This window comes from Hypanus sabinus, chromosome 8 (genome assembly GCF_030144855.1).
Source record: "Hypanus sabinus isolate sHypSab1 chromosome 8, sHypSab1.hap1, whole genome shotgun sequence".
In the NCBI taxonomy this organism is placed as follows: domain Eukaryota; kingdom Metazoa; phylum Chordata; class Chondrichthyes; order Myliobatiformes; family Dasyatidae; genus Hypanus; species Hypanus sabinus.
In genome coordinates this window covers 166949978-166973442 of record NC_082713.1, presented here as the reverse complement: position 1 = coordinate 166973442, position 23465 = coordinate 166949978, and the positions used below count along the sequence as shown (strand labels likewise).

Sequence of the window (23465 nt, the reverse complement as noted above, 5' to 3'; positions counted from 1 at the left end):
TGTGTCCTCCCTACCTTGTTATTTTCCTCCCCCTATCTTGCTGCTCATTGTACAGTGTGGCAAAAACTGAAGTTAGCTGGGTTGTGAGCATACCATGCATGCATCTTGAAAGCTTTTGTTGGGCATGGTTCTACAGGGCTCCACCAGAGCAGCAGAACATTGTTGCCAGTAATCAGTTCTATTACGTTTCATGGAATAACATGATTTTAGTTGCATGCATACTACCCATGGATTGTGCGTTTGGTTCCTGAGCCATGTTGTCAGCAAGTCTACGTGATCCAGCACCCAGGTTGTGCCTCCTTCCCATCTGGAAGGAGATATAGAAGCCTGAAGGCCCACCTTCAATGATTCGGGAACAGCTTCTTCCCCTCTGCCATCCATTTTTCAATGGACGTTGAACCCATGAGCACTACCTCACTACTTTCTTATTTCGATTTCTATTTTTGGACTACTTTTTAAATTTAACTATTTTATTTTTATATGGGTAGTATGTATGTAACTAAAGCCATGATTTTATTTTATATATATTATAGTTATTCAATATTTGTTGCCTATTTATTGCATTGTGCTGCTGCAGCAAAGGAAACAAATTTCATAACATACAGCAGTGATAAATCTGATCTTGGCTCTGATGTCTTGTTTATGCCATTGTCACAGTATTAAGCCAACTTGACTGTTGCCAGCATACCAGGCATTGTCTAAGATTATGGTCATTCATGGGTTGGATATCATGCAATTGTATCCTGGATTTCCACACTTGTAGATCCCAGTCAGTCCAGATTGGCAGAAACATCTCCTCCACAATCTCAATCAGCATATGAGCACTGCGAGAATGTATGCTTAGCCCCCTGCTCTACTTGCTTTACACCTATGACTGTGTAGGTGAGTACGGCTCCAACACCATATAGAAGTTTGCTGATGACACCACTGTTGTGGGCTTTAACAAAGGGAGTGATGAATCAGCATACAGAAAGGAGATTGAACATTTGGCTGAATGGTGTAATAACAACAACCTCTCACTGAATGATATTAAGAAACTGATTGTAGACTTCTGAAGAGGGAAACTGGAGGTCCATGAAGCAATAGTTATTGGAGAATTAGAGGTGGAGAAGGTCAGCAACTTTAAATTCCTGGGTGTCATTATCTCAGAGGACCTGTCCTGGATTCATCATATCGATATAATTGTGAAGAAAGCATGACAGTGTCTCTACTTCCTCAGGAGTCTGCGGAGGTTCGGCATGTCACCGAAAACCTTTGGAAACCTCTACAGATAGGTGGTGGAAAGTGTGCCCTCTGGCTGTATTACAGCTTGGTATGGGAACACAAAAGATAGTGGATTCAGCCCAGTACATTATGGGTAAAACCCTCCCAACCGTTGAGCACATCTACATGAAATATTACCATAAAAAAGCAGCATCCATCATCAGAGATCCCCACCATCCAGGCCATGCTCTTTTTTTGCTGATGCCAACAGGTAGAAGGTACAGATACCTCAGGACTCACCACCAGGTTCAAGAACAGTTACAACCCCTCAGCCATCAGGCTCTTGAACATAAGGGGATAATTACATTCATTTAAGAACTCTGTTATATTGTTATTTCATGCTTGTTGCTATTTATTTACAGTCCCTATTAAAAGAATTCACCCCATCCCCTCGGAAGTTTTATTGTTTTACAACATTGAATCACAGTGGATTTAATTTGGGTTTTTTTGGCACTGATCAACAGAAAATGACTCTTTCATGTTCAGTGAAAACAGATCTCTACAAAGTGATTAAATTAATTACAAATAGAAAACACAAAATAATTGATTCCATAACTAGTCATTCCCCCCCCCCCCCCTTTAATATGTCACACCAAATCATCACTGCTGCAGCCACTTGGTTTTAGAAATCTCACAATTAGTTAAATGGAGATCACCTGTGTACAGTTAAAGTGTTTCAATAGTTTGCAGTAAAATGGATTGCAGACTGAGTAACAATTTCTTCCCCCAACCCATCAGACTCCTCAACACCCAGAGTCTAGACTGACATCTACATCATTTATTATTATATTGGAATTTGTTCTCTACTGTGCCTACTGTCTTGTTTATTAATAATTAATTATTGTACTGCCCTGCACTGTTTTGTGCACTTTATGTGGTTCTGAGTAGGTCTGTAGTCCAGTGTAGTTTTTGTGTTGTTTTACATAGTCTAGTGTAGCCTTGAGTTGTCTCACATAGTCTAGTGTAGTTTTGTGTTATTTCATGTAGCACCATGGTCCTGGAGGAACGTTGTTTTGTTTTGACTGTGTACTGTACCAGCAGTTTATGGTCGAAATAACAATAAAAAGCAACTTGACTTGACTTGACTTGAAGTACACCTGTATCTGGAAGGTCCAGCTGTTGATGAGTCAGTATCCTGGCAAAAACTACACCATGAAGACAAAAGAACACTTCAAGCAATTCAGTGAAAAGGTTATTGAAAAGCATGTCAGGAGATGGATACAAGAAAATTTCCAAGTCACTGAATATCCCTTAAATCAATCATTTAAGAAATGGAAAGAATATGGCACAGCTGTTAATCTGCCTCGAGTAGGCCGTCCTCAAAAACTGAGTGACTGTGTAAGAAGGCGACTAGTGAGGGAGGCCACCAAAAGACCTATGACAAATCTGGAGGAGTTACAAGTTTTAGTAGCTAAGATGGGAGAGACTGCGCTTATGACAACTGTTGCTTGGGTGCTTCAGCAGTCACAGTGTATAGTTCCTGATGTTTTCACTTTACAGTTACTAATCTATAGATTTGCTAAGTATGCTCGCAAAAAAGAATCTTAGTGTTGTATGTGGTAACACATATGTATTCCAATAAACTTTACTTTGAACTTTAGAACTTCGAAACCCCTTTCAGTTATGATGCATCTTCAGTTTGACCTGGTGCCTGCAAGTAGCTTTGTGTGATGTAATTGGCATCTGGCATCTTGGATAAACTGGAAGCCGTGTAAAGCTTGCCTGTTGATCACTGGTAATGATTTTTGAATAGAGAGTTTATAAATACAGGCAGTTCCCGAGTTACGAACGTCTGACTTACGGGCAGCTCGTATTTACGAACCGAGGAAGAAGAACGCCATCCGCCATTTTAAGTCAGATCGTGATGCCGTCCACCATTATAAATCGTTGCCGTTGACACTGTGTTGAGTATTTAACTTTGTATTTGGCTTCAATTGTTCTTAGTGAGATTCACCCTGACCCCCCCCCCCCCCCACCGTTCCAGTCGGCTGGTGGTGCAGTGCACAGAGGTTCGCGAGTTTGATCCAGTGACAGATCACTCCCGTGCCGGGTTGATGTCGATTCAGTGACTCCCGTACCATCTGTGCCAGGTTGATTTTGAGCTTGCAACTCGACCTTGTAAAAAAAAACACAGCCACCTCCAATTTAAATTCCCACGTGGAATATTGTGGAGGATCAAATACCCAAACCCAGCACAGCCCCCACTTGTCCCATTTAACCTGTCTCAGTGTGGTGCAGTTTAGGACCCAGCGGACCTCAGGAGCCGGCGGAACTCGGAACCCGCTGCCCACAGTGTTTCTGTTCCATTGATGGGAAGCGATCGCGATTGAAAATAAAGTGGAAATAATAAGCGTTTGGAAAGAGGTGAAATGCCATCGGTCATTGGAAAAGCGTTAGGCTACAGTCAGTCAATGATCGGAACAGTTTTAAAGAATAAAGGATAAAGTGAGAATAATGGAGCATTTGAAAGGCCCTGCCCCAATGAAAGCTACAATTATTACTAAGCAACGCAGTGGTTTAATTATTGGAATACATATGTTTCTTAAGTGTTTTATATGCATAGAAAGGTAAAATATATACTACATACTAAGACAAACGTTTGACTGACGCTAAATAATACCAGATGTACTTGTTCCGACTTACGTGCAAATCCAACTTAAAGACGGACTCAGGAACGGAACTCGTACGTAACCCGGGGACTGCCTGTAAGTGCATTACAAACCTGGAAAGAGTTTAACCACAGTTCACGGCCATGGTAATCTGACGTTGCTAGAACAAATAGTTGACTTCCAAGGATACTCTTAACAATACAAGTGTAACATTAAAGAAACTCCATGTTTTAGAAAGTTGCATTATAGCAGAACAGAGTGTACTTGCCTTCAAATATAGATTTTAAAGGTTTTCGTGATTGCAATCATGTTATAAACAATATGGCTTAGGTAATGAAGATGGTGTTCCTTAAATGCATCAATCATATTATAACCAGTACACGTTAAGAAAATCTGCACAATAGTAGAGATACCTGAACATGTTTCACATTGTTCCGAACTGACTTATTGCTGGTAGAATGGCTTTCTAGATGTATACCCTGAACAGATATCATCTCTTGGTGAAAGCTTTTCATTTCCTCTCTCTTACAGCAGCCTGTTCATTTTCTCACTGTTCTGACATTAATTGAAGGGAACATCTCGTTGTCCAATTCAGGGTGGTGCATCGCTTTAGAAGTGGTAGAGAGATCTACTTCAACTGTGAAACAGATCTGGGTCTCAGAAACGTTGCCCCTGACTGCAACCTTGTATCTGGCAAAAAAAATGTTTCACAAGAATTGCAAAAGCACCAACCTCTTCAAATTTGATAGTTTCTTGGTCTGGACAGACAACTGAGGGAAGGATAAACTGAGCCCTCTGGGCTGGTCAACAAAATCCTATTGCAGAAGTGCACTGTTGAGTTGCTTAGAAATTATTATAGGTGCTATGAAAGACAAGGGTAGTTCAATATTTTCAGAGTTAATAGCACGTCTCTTTTGCTGTCAAAGTACTGCTGTACAAGGTTTAAAATAGTCATTTCCCAATTGAAGCCAAGACAGCAGGTCAAAGTTCAACGCTCCCCATAAATGGAAAAATAACAATAGGTGCTTCAAGATGCTCTTTGTATTGTATTTGTTAAATGAGCCTGTGAGGGTATTTGAATAGATTTACCAGCACCATTTTCACTGGAATTTAAATGTTGCCATGATACCTTTTGAGTTTTTGTCCTTATTTACTAATGCAATGTCTGCACATAAAATATTCATAGTGCATAATCATTTAACTTAAATCACTGTTTTGGAAAAGATCTTCAGTGGTGGAGTGGTTATCAGACCATGTTTTCTAACTGCTCTACTAATTGAAATTTCTGAGATTAGCATTGCTTCCCCATGCTGAAAATTACACAGAAACACAACAGAAGCAGAGAAGGGGGATATCTCCTTTCCTCTGTTCAACTGGCTGCAGTATTCTGGAGTGTTTGATTTATTCTGATTTCAGTTCCATTGTTGTTGCCAAAGACTGTATCAAATTAATAACCTGATTGCTACATTTTGACAGCATGCGGCTGTGAAAATGTGGCCCATTCAGAAGCCTTTGAACCTTACGGAATGATTGCAGCTGAAAAATGTTCTGATATTGGTAGAATTCGGTACATGTTGGTGACCCTGTGCATGCTTCTCTCTCCCCCCCCCCCCCCACCCCAATATTTTTTGAAGAATTTGGCCATCATTAGGAAAACAGCAGGTGCTTTGTTGCCTGAAGCTGGAACAACATCTACTTCAGACCAAAATTTAGCTTTATATGGAATGCTGCAAGGCTTAAATGAATGATAGGATTTCTGGTACATACTATAGGTGTGGTGAAATGATTACTATTCAATGAATGTTCAGATAAAAAGAAATCAGCCAGGGGCAACAATGTAATTAATTTTGAAACAGAGCCAAGTAGACAGGCAACTAAATCTAGAGGTTCAGCAGTCATGAATTTTTAATCACAAATTTAATCATGAATTGGTATTTATTTTCAGTTGACTTTTGTTCAGGAAGAGCACTCAAAGATATCTTTAGCAGCTTATTAGGAGTGATGGGGATGTATTTGTTTTTAAATATAACCTGCCTTAGCTACACTGTTCATATTCAAGAACTTGTGTGCTATTTAAGGACTATAGACTACTCTCATTGTTTCAGTAATTCTTGTCAGCATGGATATATGAGAGAAAAATTGACTAATCCCTTGACATTCATTGGGATGTGACTACGAATAGATAAGAGAGGACTAGCTGAATGCGGTATATAAAGATTCCACACCAGGAATTGGTCAGGAAGTTTAAAGTATGTAGAATTCAAAGTGAATCCCATGATAATTAATGACCAGAAAACAAAAGAAAAACAGGAATTAACAGGTCTTTTTCAGATTGGGAGCATGTGATTATAGAAGTTACTGCAGAGATTGGTGCTTCCAATCTTCCAAAGGTGGCTCTTGGGCCATTATTAATTTAAAGTAAAAAATGATACATTTTTTATTCTTATGTCTAATGTAGTCAGTAGCAACTATTGATAAGTCTAGGTAATGCTAAAATAAGTAACGTAGTTCTTTTAAAAACTGAGTAAAATTTCTTTGGAATTGATGGCTGCCACACCTGAGCTTTCAGGCACTTGAGTAGTTTCAGGCCATTTGTGCTTGTTGAGAACCCAAAGCAACGTAATCAGATGATGCTTTTGTGCAGCTATCATAGGAAAGAGTATATAGAAATGGAGAATAATTTGACAAGGATGCTGTTAAAACTGAAAGATTACAATTAAAGAGAAATTGAGAATGTGTTTTATTTGTAGTTGAAGATGTTAAGGGCTACCTTTGGAGAGATTGAAATTAAAATTAATTTTTAATTATTAAATTATTAAAATTGTGCTCATTTTCAGCAGCTTCCATCAATGTCGTGAGAGACTTATTTTAAGATTACCCCAAGGAGAAAAAGGTTAATAAACATTGTCTTAAAATCTTAGAAATTTATGGTGTGGGTTGAAGTCATTCAGTTTGTTGGGTATGATACTGTTTGATATTGTAGGAATGACAAATTATTTTGAAAGGGAAATACCAGTTCAAAAAAGATGGAGTATCAAAAAGTTTGAACTAAGTATGAGGCTTGGTATGCACTGCAATGACCCTTGAGGAGTAAAGTGCTCCATGCCATTTTCTATGATCTCTCATAAAAAATAAAATCTCTTGATATTTGTCATGTAAAGATGATTTCTTCAGGAAAATGGTAATTCATTGTTTTCTGTCTGATTACATTAGGAAAAAAGTGGGTTGAGAAACCAGTCTTGGTTCATTTTTATTCAAGTCAAGTCAAGTCACTTCTATTGTCATTTCGACCATAACTGCTGGTACAGTACATAGTAAAAATGAGACAGTGTTTTTCAGGACCATGGTGTTACATGACACAGTGCACAAACTAGACTGAACTACGTAAAAAAAACACAGAGAAAGCTACACTAGACTGCAGACCTACACAGGACTACATAAAGTGCACAAAAACAGTGCAGGCATTACAATAAATAATAAACAAGACAATAGGGCAAGGTGTCAGTCCAGGCTTTGGGTATTGAGGAGTCTGATAGCTTGGGGGAAGAAACTGTTACATAGTCTGGCCGCGAGAGCCCGAATGCTCCGGAGCCTTTTCCCAGATGGCAGGAGGGAGAAGAGATTGTATGGGGGTGCATGGGGTCCTTCATAATGCTGTTTTCTTTGCGGATGCAGCAAGTAGTGTAAATGTCTGTGATGGCAGGAAGAGAGATCCCAATGATCTTCTCAGCTGACCTCACCTAAGGTCCAGGGATAAATGCTTGGATTTGTTACAGCCAAAGACTATTTACTTAATTTTGGTATTGTACTTTTGTAATACAAAAGGAAAGAGGGATTTAATGGTATTAAGAGCTGCTAAAGTGTATCAGTCCTATCACACTAAAAAATATAGTTATTGGAAATACTACAAAAAATTCACAAGTGATTTTATTGGGAGATTTATTGTTAATAAAAGCTATAGTTCCTGTGTATACTAGAGTTGCAACTTTATTCAGGACATCAATATCCCTCATTTTAAAAAAATACATTGTCAGCTGCTAGTATGTGAATATTATGAATTTACATACAAAGGCATTGCTTTTTCATGTCTGCTAATTTTTTTGTCCATCTACCCAAGCAGCTCAGTCTGAACTAACAACTATCCGATTTACTGCAAGCATTTTAGAGGGAGATTAACTCAATACATAACCCCAACCATTTTGATTGATCAGGTGCCCAAAATTTTAAATGAGCTATGCCTGGAACATTTGCCAGAAGGAAGGTGTGGTTTAATATATAATTATTCAAAAACAATTGCTGTGTGTTTGCTGGGAGATGTGTAGGGGAAGAAACGATCATAACTAGAGAAAAATTCCTGTCTGCTATATTTCAGTAAATCAGTAAAATGAGTAAATCTTGTAGTTTATTTGAATACTGTTTGCTTGACAAACCACTTTGATCATTGATCGGCCAGTTATTCTGCCACCGGTTATTACTGATGTATCTTTAATACTTCATTGCTTTTTATTTGAAAAATTTGTCAATGAGATCATTCATTATATACAATAGGAACACCTCTATCTAAAGAAAATAAAATAATTTGGATTGACATAGTAAGTTTACTTGATCCTTTTTCACATCAAACTTGTTAAATGATCAGATTTAATTAATATTTTTATCCAAAGATTCTAAGTACATTTATCAATTAATGCAGCATACAATACTGAGATTTGCCTTCCCACAGCCATAAACCAGAAAACCATGGAACCCATTCAAAGGAAAATATCAAACCTCCAATGCACAGAAGTCAGCCTGATATGGAGAACCTGAAGATAGTGGTATGGGTCTCAGCCTGAAACATCAACTGTATTCTTTTCTGTAGATGCTGCCGGGCCTGCTGAGTTCCTCAGCATTTTGTGTGTGTTGTTTTGGGAGGTGCTCTCAGAATAATCTGGTTGAAATAACTGTGGTATACTCTATCTTGTAGACAGGATGGTTTTACACTGGTGGTGGAGTGAACAAATATTAAGGGTGGTGGATGAGGAGTCAATCACTTAGACTCTGTTGTCTTGGATGTTACTGAGCTGCTTGAGAGGATTTAGAGTTGGACTTAGTCCAAGAAAGTGAAGGGTGTTTCATCATGAGCTGACTTGTGCCTTGCATGTGGTAGATTATGTCATGTAAATTGGTACAATAGACCTTAGCAGCTTTCCTGCTGTTGGTGATTTTGTCTAATATGGATTCTTTATCTGTTATATAAAATGCTTTTTGAGTTGTTGAATGTTCTGGATTTATCGCATGAAATGATCTGGCTATATTGTATAATAATCTGATGCCTGATCATTGATAAAGTGCAATTTCTAATTCAAGATAACTGCTGAAGGAATTAAAACAACAATGGTGTTATAAACTGAGTAAAACTGAGGCCAAAATTGTGAGCTTTATGGAAAATTTTAGAACATGAATTAACTTTAATTTCCTTGACTTGTTTATTGTTCGGTGCTATTTGTACCCAGCTCAAGTAATCTGTATTTCCCTGTTCAGCCTGTGAATATGGGGATTTGTGTTAATTCTGGAAATGCTAGTTAATATAGAAGGTAAAGTTTAATGGCAAAATGGTGCATAGTATATAAAATTGAAGAGTTTATTGGTTTATAATTCTATACACTTACTGTGCTTTACAGTGGTAAATAGGACATTTCATTTTCAAAATGGATTCTAAGATCATTCTAAATAAATCGAGCATTAAGTATAGGAAATGGGAAGTTGGATAAGATATTACTTACTGCCCATTATACTGCTAGGATTTAGGACAGCAGTGAAGGTTCTCCATCTCTCTCTGTACATATCATCACACACAGTTGTAGAACGATTCTTCATTCCTGTTTTTTGTAACAGGGTTGTTAGCCCTGAGCTGAACCACCAAATTTGGAGGATTTGTGGACCCCTCAGTCTGGCCTCCACACTTTGACCCTTTTGGCATGGGTGACGCCAACTCACAATGCCCTGGTGCCAGTCAATATGTAGCTCTCTGGGTCTATGAGGCATGAAGCCTCCAAGCCACAATAAGTCTATAAGACATCGGTGAGGCCCAGTCTGAAGTATTGTGTTCAGTTTTGGTCACCCACCTATAGGAAAGATGTAAATAAGGTTGAAAGAGTACAGAGAAAATTTATAAGGATGTTGCTGGGTCTGGAGGACCTCATTTATAAAGAAATATTAAATAGGTTAGGACTTTATTCTTTGAAACATAGAAAACTTAGAGGAGATTTGATGGAGGTATACAGAATTATGAGGGGTAGAGATAGGGTAAATGCAAGCAGGCTTTTTCCTGAGGCTGAATGGGACGACAACTAGAGATCATGGGTTAAGAGTGAAAGGTGAAATGTTTAAGGGAGACATGAGGGGAAACTTCTTCATTCGGAGGGTCATGAGAGTGTGGAATGAGTTGCCAGCTAAGTGGTGCATGTGAGCTTGATTTAATAATTTAAGAGAAGTTTGGAGAGGTACCCGGATGGTATGATCCTCATACAAGTCGATAGGACTGGATAGTTTAAATGGTTTGGCATAGATTAGATGGGCTAAAAGGACTGTTTCAGTACTGTATTTTTCTATGACTTTTCTATTGCAAGACATTTTCCTGGATGGTAGTGCACAACACAAGGAAAATTTTCCAGTCTCTCGTCTACTGAAAACATGTTGGTTATGCTAAACAGGAAGACCCTGTTACTGCCTCCTGCATTTACAAACGTTCATATCATTGGTTCAAGATATTGGCCAGGATGGAGGAGTTTTGGTTTTCCTCATCCCCTTTTCCAAAGATTTTCCTTTACAAATTATTTATTAATTTTCAAACCTGTTCAGTAATTTTCAGTGTGGATTCTGACTATATGAAGTCACTCCTTTGCTAATCTACTGATTTCTACTGTGATGGGAAGGGGAGTTACAGACAATATTTCTTCCCGTGCAGAAGGGTTTCTTGGCCATTTGTATTATGGTGGAAGCTAGTTCAGTTATAACAGCTTAAGGATCAAACTTGCTAACTTGCAGGACATGTTGTAGTTTAATTATTCATTGAATAAACACTTTAAAATAGCTGTAGATCCACTGCCTAAGCTATGTTTGACCCATGTTTGGTGCTGTTCTGTATGGAATGTGAAAGTGTAATTACTGAGTTTTTTGAACACCAGAATTCTCTTTTAATTTAATTCTAAACCTTGTTCTCATTCTTCAAACTACATTTATGAGGATTAAAGTCTTTTTGCATGTTATCTTAGTGCTACTTAAAAAGAGGGTAAATCTACAAGAAAACATGCATGCAATATGTAATTGCATTCACGAAGTGTTTATGAAGCACTGCCCATTGTTTGGTGCATGAAATCTTCTTTCTTTTTCCCTTCCAGAGTGAAACTTTAAAATGGCTATTCAATGATCAGACGAAAAACTTTTAAAATATGATTGAATTCATGACACTAAGGGTGAGACTGGGAACATTAATGGCCAAGTCTGGGTAAGTAAATTGTTAGCAGCCTTTAAAAAGCTCAACTTTGAACCTGTAGAATTGTAGATAAGCATGTTAAAATTTAAACATGTGCTTGTATGCCTGTGCAAAAGCACTCATCCAGCTTTCTAATAATGATATTACAAATATGCATATTGTAAATTAAGTTTCAGAAGAATAAAGTATTAAAATATTGGAAGAATTTAATGGCCCTTAGATGTTACAACAGAGCAACATTTTTTCTTGAGCCTTCCTTTGTATTTATTTTCCAAACCTGTTCAAGTACGCTTCCTGTGTTATCAATAAGTTCAGAGCTGTAGCTACGTATTATTCCGTCTGTTAATCATCTGGCCTGCACTGTACCATGCTGCAGTTTTGTTTTTTGGGGTATATTTTGTGGTTGTGCAGGTTTCTGTTCTTAATATTAATAAATACAGAGACAAAGAATGTAAGGATTTATTTGTTTATTTATTGAGATACAGCGTGGAGTAGGTCCTTCCGGTCTTATGAACTGCACCACCCAGCAATCCCCTGATTTAATCCTAGCCTATTCACAGGACAATTTACAATGACCAATTAACTTACCAATCGGCATGTCTTTGGACTGTGGAAGGAAACTGGAGCATCTAGGAGAAAACCTGTGTGTTCAAAGGAAGAACGTAACAACTCCCCACAGGCAGCAGAGGGAATTGAACCCGAGTCGCTGGTACTGTAAAGTGTTGTGCACACACTTTAATTATGAGGACTTGTATCTGGGGTCTGATCATCTCCTGTGTATGAAAGGGATTTTTATAGAAAGAGCCACTTCAGGAAAAGCTGCTTGTTTTTATTTTTGGTCGACTCCCTCAAGTGTGAGAAACTAGGACCAATTATAGCAATTCTTTTGAACTTTTAAGTCTGTTAATAACATCAAATCCTTGCCAGAGTTTGCCATAAAAGAGGCTTTTAATTTTAGCTAGAATTTGAATATTTATAATTCCATTAGCTTGGGACCACCATGAAGTTCTTCATGTTGGTTTGCTAGGATGTTTATTCATTTGGTAACATATATATAGGTCTACAAAGAACTAATTGAGCAGATTATTGTCACCTCATTCACAAAATCTCTGGTCTCTGCCATAACACTGATAAAGTAAAGCAGCGAAGATCTCACTTTGTGACCCAGAATGTAAAATTTGAAGATGCTAAATACTTCTGGTTACGCTTTAGAAAAATTAATAAAACTTGGCTTTAATTGACACTTTCAAAGCACTTTTCAGGACATTCCAAACTATTTAAAGCCAATAACATATTATACTTTTCATTATTACATTAATGTAGACATCCTTGTAGTATAAGAGACACAGTAAAGCAAGTTTATACATGACAAACGGCCAGCTAAATCTGTTTGAATAAAGATTATTGAGTGTTAAGTATTGGAATATAGATATCAGTAGCAGAAATAGCGTATAGCAAATCATAAACGTCGAGATTCTGCAGATGCTGGTAATCCAAAACGCAACACTCTCTTCCTGTTGACAAGCCGTTCAATCCTGGAATAATTTTCGTGAATCTCCTTTGAACTCTCTCCAGTTTTAGCACTTCCTTTCCAAGATAAGGGGCCCAAAACTGCACACAGTGCTCCCAAATGAGACCTCACCAGTGCTTTATAAAGCTTCAACATTACATCCTTGCTTTTATATTCTAGTCCCCTTGAAATGAATGCTAACAATGCATTTCCCTTTCTCAACACAGACCCAACCTACAAATTAAGCTTTAGAGAATCCTGCACAAGGACTTCCAAGTCCCTTTGTGTCTCAGTTTTTTTGTATTTTCTCTTCATGTAGAAAATGGTCAACCCTTGCATTCTTCCACAAAGTGCATGAGAATGCTCTCCTTGATACTGTATTCCATCTTCCAATACTTTGCCCTTTCTCCTAATCTGTTCGTTTTTCTGTAGCCTCTTTACTTCCTTAAAACTACTTGCCCCTCCAGCTTTCTTTATATTATCTGCAAACTTTGCACCAAAACCATCATTTCTGTTATCCAAATCATTGATATATAGTGTAAAAAGAATTTGTTCCAACACAGAACCTCTGTGGAATACCACTAGTCACCAGCAGCCAGTCAGAAAAGGCTCCTTTTATTCCCACTCTTTGCCTGCTGCCAATCAGCCACTGCTTTATCCATGCTAGAATCTTTCCTGTAATACCATGGGCGCATAGCTTGCTAAGCTGCCTCATGTGTGGCACCTTGTCAAAGACCTTCTGAAAAGCTAAGTATACTACATCAACCAGTTGTCCTTTGTCTATCTTGCTTGTTGCTACTTCAAGGAAATCCAACAAATTTGTTAGGCAGGGTTTTCCTTTGAGGAAACCATGCTGACTATGGCCTATTTTATCATGTGCCTCCAAGTACCCTGAGACATCATCCTTAATAATACTCCAACATCTTCTCACCGCTGAGGTCAGACTAACTAGCCTATAGTTTCCTTCCTTCTACCTCTCTCTCTTCTTGAAGAGTGGAGTGACATTTGCAATTTTCCATTTGCAATCTTACGATTCTTGAAAGGTCATTACAAGTGCCTCCACAATCTCTTCAGCCACCTCTTTCAGAACCCTGGGGTGTACACCGTCTGGTCCAGTTGACTTATCTACCTTCAGATCTTTCAGTTTCCAAAGAAACTTCTCTGTAGTAATGGTAACTTCACACACTTCATGACCCCTGAAACTTCCACCATATTGCCAGTGTCTTCCACAGTGAAGACTGATGCAAAATACTTATTTAGCCCATCTGTTATTTTGTTGTCTCTCATTACTACTTCTCCAGTGTCGTTTTCCAGCAGTCCAATATCCACTCTCACCTCTCTTTTATACGTTATATATCTGAAGAAATTTTTGGTATCATTTTTAATATTATTGGCTAGCTTGCTTTCATATTCCATATTTACCTTAATGACTTTTTTAGTTGCCTTTTCTTGTTTTTTAAAAGCTTCCCAATCCTTTAACTTCCCACTAATTTTTGCACTATTATATGCTCTCTCTTTGGTTTTTATGTTGGTTTTGACTACTTTTGTTAGCTATTGTTGTGTCATTTTTCCTTTACTTCCTCTTTGCGATGTATATATCCTGTGCCTCCTGAATTGCTTCCAGAAATTCCAGCCATTGCTGTTCTACCATCATCCCTGCCAGTGTTCTTTTCCAATTATTTCTGGCCAAGTCCTCTCTCTCATGCCTCTGTAATTCCGTTTACTCTACTGTAATACCAATACATCTAACTTTAACTATTACTTCTCAAATTTCAGGGTCAATTTGATCATATTATGATAATTTTTCTCTTAGTTTCTTTTACCTTAAGTAATCTCTTCTGGTTCACTGCACAGCACCAACTCCAGAGTAATTGAACTTCTAGTGTGCTCAACCACAAGCTGCTCTATAAAGTTAACTCGTAGGCACTCTTGAAATTCCGCCTCCTGTAATCCAGCATCAACCTGATTTTCCCAATCTTACCTGCATATTGAAGTCCTCCATAACTACTGTAACATTGCTCTTTCGGCATGCACATTCTATCTCCTGTTGTAAATTGTAGGCCGGATCCTTGCTACTGTTTGGGGGACTGTGTACAACTTCCATCAATGTCTTTTTACCCTTGCAGTTCCTTAACTCTATCCACAATGATTTAGCATCTTCCAATCCTAAGTCATTTCTTTCTTACGATTTGATTTCATTTGTTTTCACCAACAGAGCAACTCTGCCCTCTCTGCCTGCCTGCTTATCCTTTCGATAGTGTATATCCTTGAACACTAAGCTTTCAGCTATGATTCCATAATGCCTACAACATCATACCTGCCAATCTGCAACTGTCTGCAAGTTCATTTACCTTATTCTGTATACTGTGAGCATTCAGATACAACACCTTCTCTCCTGTAGCACCCTTTTTGATTTTTTTCACATCTTCCTCAACATTTTGATTCCTAACTTTGTCTGAGGTTTTACCAACACCTGCCTCCACAAACTGTCCTGGCACTGCAGCTCCCATCCCCCTGCATCTCTGTTAACCCCACCATGCAGCATTAACAAAGCTTCCTACTAGGATATTAGTCCCCTTCCAGTTCAGATGCAAACCTTCCTTTCTGTACAGGTCCCACCTTCCCTGGAAGAGAGCCCCATGGTCCCAACAATCTTATGCCCTCCCTTAGCCACGTATTAAACTGTATTACCTTCCTAATCTCACTAGCACCTAGCAGAGATAGCAATCCTGAGATCACAACCCTGGAGGTCCTGCCCTTTCACTTGTCACCTATCTCCCTGAATTCCTGATGCAGAACCTCGTCACTTGTCCTACCCATGTTCACCCTCCCACTTAATAGTGCTGAGGACTCAATCCGAGATATCCCGGACCCTGGCACCTGGGAGGCAACGTACTATCCAGGAATCGTGTTCTCATCCACAGATCGTCCTGTCCGTTTCCCTAACTAACGAATCCCCTACCACTACCACAGTATGCCTCTTCCCCCTTCCCTTCCTGGGTCACAGAGGCTGCTGGTCAAAGCTCTATTATGTAGCTGGAAACCACTCCTGCCTTTTATCCTTGGTTGGTAGACCTGACTGAAGTCCCCTCCTCTCCAAACTCCCAGTGTCTGGATTGACAGCTGGTCAAAGTTGTATGCTAAGAACTTGTCTGATAAGAAGCTAGGAGATCATAGGTGAAAGAAGTAAGGAGCTGAAGAGGGAACCAATCTAATGGGAGAGAACAGTAGGTTATGGCAGAAAGAGAAAGGAAGTGATTATCAGTGGGAGGAGATGGACAAGTGTGGAAAAGAGAAGGGGTGAGAGAAAACCAGAATGGGAAAATGAAAATAGGGTGGAGGGAGACGTTACTGGAAGCTAGAGAAATTGATACTCATGCCATCGGATTGAAGCCTACCAGATGGAATATGAGGTGTTGCTCCTCCAAAATGAGTAGGATATCATCGTGGCAATAGAGAAAGCCATGGACATGTCAGAATAGGAATGATAATTCGAATTGAAATGGGTGAGCCTGCAATTTGCGTAAAGGCACAGTCACCCAATCTACGACAGTTCTCACTGTAGAGGAGGCTGCTTTGGGTGGACTGGGTACAAACGGTGGCCCAAAAGTCATAGGTGTAGTGTTGCCGCAACTGGAAAGATTGTTTTGTGGCCTTGAATAGTCGTGAGGGAAGAGGTGTAGGGGCAAGTGCAGCACTTGTCACCTGTCTGTCCATGCCTGTGAGGCAACATTTAGTATTGTATTTGTGCTTCAAGATTGTTTTGTTTCTTTACCTCACCCAGTCCTCTGACACTAGACATTTTTTAAACAAATTATTAAATAGGTATAGTATCCCTTCTATTGCGATTTTTTTTTTCCTGTTTTCTTTTACACTGCTTTGGTGCAATTCCCTTTAAATTTGAGGCTTTATCCTCTCGTGATTTGACTAGTATAGCCCCTTTTATATTACGTTCCTTTGTCTCATTGTGTGCTGTATCATGATAGAAGCAATCATGGTCTCGGGGTGGTGGTGCCCTTCTTCCCTCCGCTAGCCTGTAGATCACCCTTTGGCAAGGTGTAGCACCTGCTTAGCGCCCCTCTCCCGGATCAGGGTCATGTGAAGCCATGGGGGCATATAGTGGATGGTCGTACGAGGAGCAGGTGCATATCACAAGTCCTGGTTATGCAATCACTAACGCCAAGCAGACAATCTCTGAAGAGTATTGATAGTGGCTGGGGTCACCAATCCTGTGTTAGAATGGCAAACCACTTGTGCAGCAAAATTCAGGCAAAATGACATGGCACATAACAAACAAATGAGCCCTTATCTTACTGCTTCTGTCACCATCCACTGTCATGTTCTGTCTCACCAGTAAATACCTTAATGAAATGTTGTAATGTTTTGACTCATCCACATTGTTACTTTGTCCTTTTTCTCTCTCCAATAATGATTGCTTAAGAAGAGAAAGTGACCAGAAAATGCCAAAGTTGTACTTTTTGCCAATGTCCACAAATTAGCCAGCTCATTTTGGAACTTCCAGTTTAATACCATTTTTTTACATTTGGCAATGAAATTGAGTTAGCCCTTTGATTATCTCAGCAATTAGTTACCCAGCTGGATTACTTTTACCACAAAGATTCACCCTACAACTGGTTACCAGTGTATAGGCATAGTGTATTGATTTATAGAAATAATGTTTCTATTAAACAGAAAAGTTAGTTCTATATTGCTTTTTGAAGTGTAGTAACTTCTATATAGGAAAACACTGATTATCTGTATTAATGGTACCCTAAAACAATGTAGGTTTGATTGAAGTCTGCTTTGCATTGGTGTTGTGGGTGAAAATCGATACTAAGAGAACCCTATTGGACTTAATCTGAATTGAGAGTATTCTGATTATGTCTAATGCTATAGAGTGCCATGATTTGCCTATGTATCATTGAACTTTAACACTGGCTTAAAACATGTTCCACAGTATTAATGAAAAAGCTATCTGCAATGCTTATTTAGGCATAAGAAACAATTAAGTGAACTTAATCTAAAGACCAGTTTAATCAGCTCATGGCCAGTCATCTATCTGAAACATGATACAGATTCCAAACATTGGTGAAATTGCCAAAATGTAAGGTTGTGACTGGAGCACAGATTTGAAGTGTAGCCTTGTGCTCCAGTTAAGTGACTGCATCATGAGTTCTTCATTGTGTTCAAAGGAGTAGTATGGTCTTCATCATTTATCCCTGATCACCGAGTATGTATCTGGTTAGCACATGTGCAAATTCAGTGAATGCGTAAGTGAATAGGAAGAAGTGGCAGTAAACAGAAGTCAATTCAGTTACATTAAACATATTTTTGCAAGTGTTTTTATTGTTTTAATTTTTCAATAATGTTAAAGTCATTCACAAATGGACAATGTTACTAACACACTTGATAGTCACTAAGCTCGGCGTTGAGTGTTATCCCCAATTAAAGTTATTCTGCCTCCTTGTGTTACTCTGGGCTTTGCTAACCAGGCAGAAGCTGGTCTCTAGGTGGAAGACTAAGTACACTTTGAAACACATGAAAAGCACAATGTACAATGAGAAGCACAAGCAGCTAACTGGTTCATGGTTAACTGTCCCATTATTTATAAAGTCACACTGTAGTGAAAAAGCCATATTCCGGCTTTAAAAGCAACTTGAAATATAGAAATAAATAATGAAATCCACCTGAATTATAAAAACTACTGAGATTGGCATCTTTCAGAAATGTGGATGCTGATTCCAACTTTGCTCCTTGTTAGTTAACTGGAATATTAGTGGAGATGTCATTTGAGAGATGTTTACTGTAACAGGTTCTACAAATTATTTTTGGATTGGCATAAACAAATTTCTTCAGCTCAGAGAGTTGCCCATCTTTCCTAAGACGTTATTGCTTAAGGTGGTGTTGGGTATATTGTTTTCACTTAGCAGGATAACCAAAATGATGAATTAGTGGTTTTAATTTTCAGTGTGATTGGAAAGTGTTTGAGGGCAAAATCCTACAAAATATAATGTTGAGATGTCCTATGGATTCTAATTGAGATTGATTGCTGCCAAAAATAGCTTTAATTGAGATTTTTCTTTGTTTACTTCCTGCAGTTATAAACATTTTAGTTATTAATCATCTTGAGCACATGTTTCAGAGAAGATGTACATAAAAAGTATCTGAAAGTCTTTTCCCCCTTTATTCACTGTTTATAATAAGTTTGTGATATTTAAGTTTTCTGTGCCGAACAATTGTCACACACCAAAGTCAAAGTAAAATTTATTATCAGAGTACATGTCACTACATACAACCCCGAAATTCTTTTTCTGCGAATCTTAGCAAACCTGTAGACCAGTAATTGTGAACAGGATCAATGGATGACAATCTCTGCAAATGCAGATAAAAAATAAATAGCACTCAATAATTACATGAAAAAGCAAGATAAAAGAGTCCTTAAATGTGTGTAGTTATCCCCTTTTGTTGAAGAACATGATGGTTGAAGGGTAGTAAATGTTCTGGAACCTGGTGGTGCAAGTCCTGAAGCTCTTGTACCATCTATGTGTTGGCAACAGCGAGAAAAGAGCATGTTTTGGGTGGTGAGGACCTTTGATAATGGGTGGGGCTTTCCTATGGCAACATTTCAGTCAGATCAAGGCCAATTCAAACTAACCAATCAGGAATGGGCAATTCATATCCAACCTATCAGGATCGAGCATTAAGCCCCACCCATGCCCTCACTCAAGAGAGTATATAAGGTGGTGGTTCTTGGGGGACTTGTCATTTGACTAACTTGTACTTGAGGAAGACAGTTGGGTTTATCGTTGAAACGTTGAATCAGTATCTGTCAGTATGTAACTGTTAGGCCAAAGGATAGTATGGATAGATTTGAGCACCAGTCACAAAGCTTCCATAGTCAGTCATGTAGATGTGCTGTATGATTGGAAGGATTTTACCCACAATGTACTGGCCAAATCTACTACCTTATGTTCAAATTTCAGCTCAAAGGCATTGCTGTTCCCCATACCAGGTTGCAATGCAGCCAGTCAGCACGCTTTCCATCACACATCTATACATGTTTGCGAAAGTTTTCGATGACATGCCAGGTCTCTACAGACTCCTGAGGAAGTAGAGGTGCTGTTGTGCTTTCTTCGCAATTATATTGATATTATGGCTCCAGGACAGGTCCTCTGAGATAATGACGGGGTTGCTGACCCTCTCCACCTCTAATCCTCCAATAACTATTGGTTCATGGACCTCCGGTTTTCCTCTCTAGAAGGCTACAATCAATTTCTTGGTCTTAATGACATTGAGTGAGAGTTTGTTGTTATTGTACCACATAGCCAAGTTTTCAATCTCCCTCTTGTATGATTCATCACCAACTTTGATACAGCCCACAACAGTGGTGTCATTAGCGAACTTGCATATGGTGCAAACACGAGGAAATCTGCAGATGCTGGAAATTCAAACAACACGGACAAAATGCTGGTGGAACACAGCAGGCCAGGCAGCATCTATAGAGAGAAGCGCTGTCGACGTTTTGGGTCGAGACCCTTCGTCAGGACTAACCGAAAGGAAAGATAGTACTGGCAAAATGCTGTGGGTTAACCTCTCGATAGATTGGTGTCCTATCTAGGTAGTGGGGGGAGGGGGGGAGTCTCGTACTCTGAGTCGCTTCACACCATGGAAACCAGCATAAGCACCTATAAGCTCTGGACAGACTTTAACATTAACAAATATATATATAATACTCATGATCTTAGTACCAGCAGAGTAAAATAATTTCTGTTATAATAATAATTTATTATTATTAAAATAATAAATGTTTTTTTTGTAATTCTTCCCTGATGGTTTCTTATAAAATGAAATGCATGCAAGCTGTAAACTCTTTACTTTCAAGACGTACAAACAAGCTGGATGAACTCAGCAGGTCGGGCAGCATCCGTTGAAAGGAGCAGTCAACGTTTCCTGATGAAGGGTCTCGGCCTGAAACGTTGACTGCTCCTTTCAACAGATGCTGCCCGACCTGCTGAGTTCATCCAGCTTTTTTGTACGTCTTGATTTGACCACAGCATCTGCAGTGTACTTTGTGTTTAAAACTCTTTAATTTGATATGTCATCTTTAAATATTTCTGTTCTAGAGATCAGCTGGTCTTCTGAGTAAGTCATGGGTAGCTGTTGTAGCTGTCCAGATAAAGACACTGTCCCAGATGACCATCAAACAAAATTTAAGGTAACGAGATTTTAAATATACTGACATTTATTGTAAAGTGCTCATAAATGTATGGAATATCTGCTTCTTTTATTCTTGTAATTTTGTACTAAGATTTATTAACCACAGTTGACCAGTGCAGCCATGTGCAAAAGTGTTGAACATACTGTTTCATGCAAATATAATCCAGGATGTTGCTTCATGATGTTGGTCACTTGTTTGCTTTCAAGGTTCCTGGGTACTAACCAGTGATGATGCTGTGTGGGTCCATAAGACATAGGAGCAGAATTAGGCCATTCAGCCCATCGAGTCCACTCTGCCATTTGCCATTGTGATCCTGGATCCCATTCAATCCCGTACACCTGCCCTGTTACCATATCCCTTGATGCCCAGACCAATCAGGAATTTATCAACTTCTGTTTTGAATACACCCACTGACTTGGCCTCAACTGTATTCTGTGGCAGAGCATTCCACAGATTCACCACTATGTCTTCCAAAAAATTCCTCCTTACTACTGTTCTAAAAGGTCTCCCCTCATTTTTGAGGCTGTGTCCTCTAACTCTGGATACCCCCACCAGAGGAAACATTCTCTCCACATCCACCTTATCTAGACCTTTCAATATTCCGTAGGTTTCAATCAGATTCCACACGTTCTTCTAAATTCCAGTGAGTACAGGCCCAAAGCTGCCAAGCGCTGCTCATATATTAACCACTTCAATCCTGGAATCATCCTTGTGATCCTTCTCTGAACTCTGTCCAATGACAATACATCCTTTCTGAGATATGGGGCACAAAACTGATGGCAATGATCCAAATCCAGCCTGACTAATGTCTTATAAAGCTGCAGCATTATCTCTTTGTTTTTATATTCTATTCTCCTTGAAATAAATGCTAATGTTGCATTTGCCTTCTTTACCACAGAATCAACCTGTGAATTAACCTTCTGGGAGCCTTTCATGAGGACTCCTGAGTCCCTCTGCACCACTGATGTTTGGATTTTCTCCCTATTTAGATAATAGTTTGCATTATTGTTCCTTTTTACAAAAATACATTATCATACATTTCCCAGCACTGTATTCCATCTGTCACTTTTTTGCCCAGTCTTCCAATTTGTGTAAGTCCTGCTGCAATCACATTGCTTCCTCAGCACTACCTACTCCTCCACCTATCTGAGTATCATCTGTAAACTTTGCCACAAAGCCATCAATTTCACTATCTAAATTATTGAAAAACAATGTAAAGCAAAGAGGTCCCTATACTGACCCCTGAAGAACACTGCTAGTTATTGGCAGCCAACCAGAAAAGACCCTGTTTAATCCTACTCGCTGCCTCCTGCCTGACAGCCATTCCTCTATCCATGCCAATATACTTCCTGAAACATCATTGAATTTTATTTTGTTCAGGAGCCTCATGTGAGGCACCTTATAAGATGCCTTCTGAAAATCTAAGACATCTAAAATTAAATGACATCCACTGCCTCTCCTTTGCCCACCCTGCTTGTTACTCTGAATACTCTGAAGAATTCTAACAGATTTGTCAGGCAAGATTTTCCTTTACAGAAACAATGCTGACTTTGACTTATTTTATCATTAGTCTCCAAGTACCCTGAAACCTTGTCCTTAATAATGGACTCTTAACACTTTCCCAACCACTGAGGTTAGGCTAACTGGCCTATAATTTCATTTCTTTTGTCTTCCTCCTTTCTAAGGAGTGGATCCACTTGACCCATCCAGTCCAATTAAGCTAATCAAACTGCACGTGAAAAAGAAGATCAAACTGAGTTTTTCACTTCAAAGTGCAAATGTTCAAAATTTTATTATCAAAGTACATATATGGCACCATACACAATTCTGAGATTCATTTTCCTGCAAGCATACTCAGCAAATCTATAGAATAGTAACTATAATAAAGTCAATGAAAAATGCGGAAGACAACAAACTTCTTCCCAGCCTCCTTCCCCACACCCACATCCTGACATCTCCCTTTCAGTTCATGATTCATGATATTTACAAGGACAGGTGTGTAAAAGGGGCCTGAAGGATTATTGGGCAACTGAGTCACCCCAAACACAATCTATTCTAGCTGCTACCAACCAGGAAACAGTACCGCAGCATAAAAGCCAGGACCAACAGGCTCCGGGCCAGCTTCTTCCACCAGGCTATCAGATGAAAAAACTCACGCTGATTTGAGTGTACTCTATGTTACATTGACTGTTCTATTTATTATAAATTGCTATGATTGCACATTTAGATAGAGACGTAACATAAGGATTTTTACTCCTCGTGTATGTGAAGAATGTGAGAAATAAAGTCAATTCAATTCAATTCTGTCACCTCATTTCTGGATTTCTGGTGTCACTTCATCCATGATCCCGAGAATGAAAGGGTTAACATGAGTTCTGGTCCTTGTTG

General features: G+C 39.0%; 1 protein-coding gene across 3 annotated transcripts in view; it reads left to right on the top strand.

The window, feature by feature from the left end:
- frs2a (fibroblast growth factor receptor substrate 2a) overlaps positions 1–23465 on the top strand; it is a 105026-nt gene that overhangs the window by 46824 nt on the left and 34737 nt on the right. For all 3 annotated transcript variants that reach the window (XM_059978458.1, XM_059978460.1, XM_059978461.1), the window contains 2 exons: positions 11255–11361; positions 20983–21074. In XM_059978458.1, the coding sequence (XP_059834441.1) occupies positions 21009–21074 (66 nt within the window). In that variant the 5' untranslated portion in view covers positions 11255–11361; positions 20983–21008. The remainder of the gene's footprint in view (positions 1–11254; positions 11362–20982; positions 21075–23465) is intronic.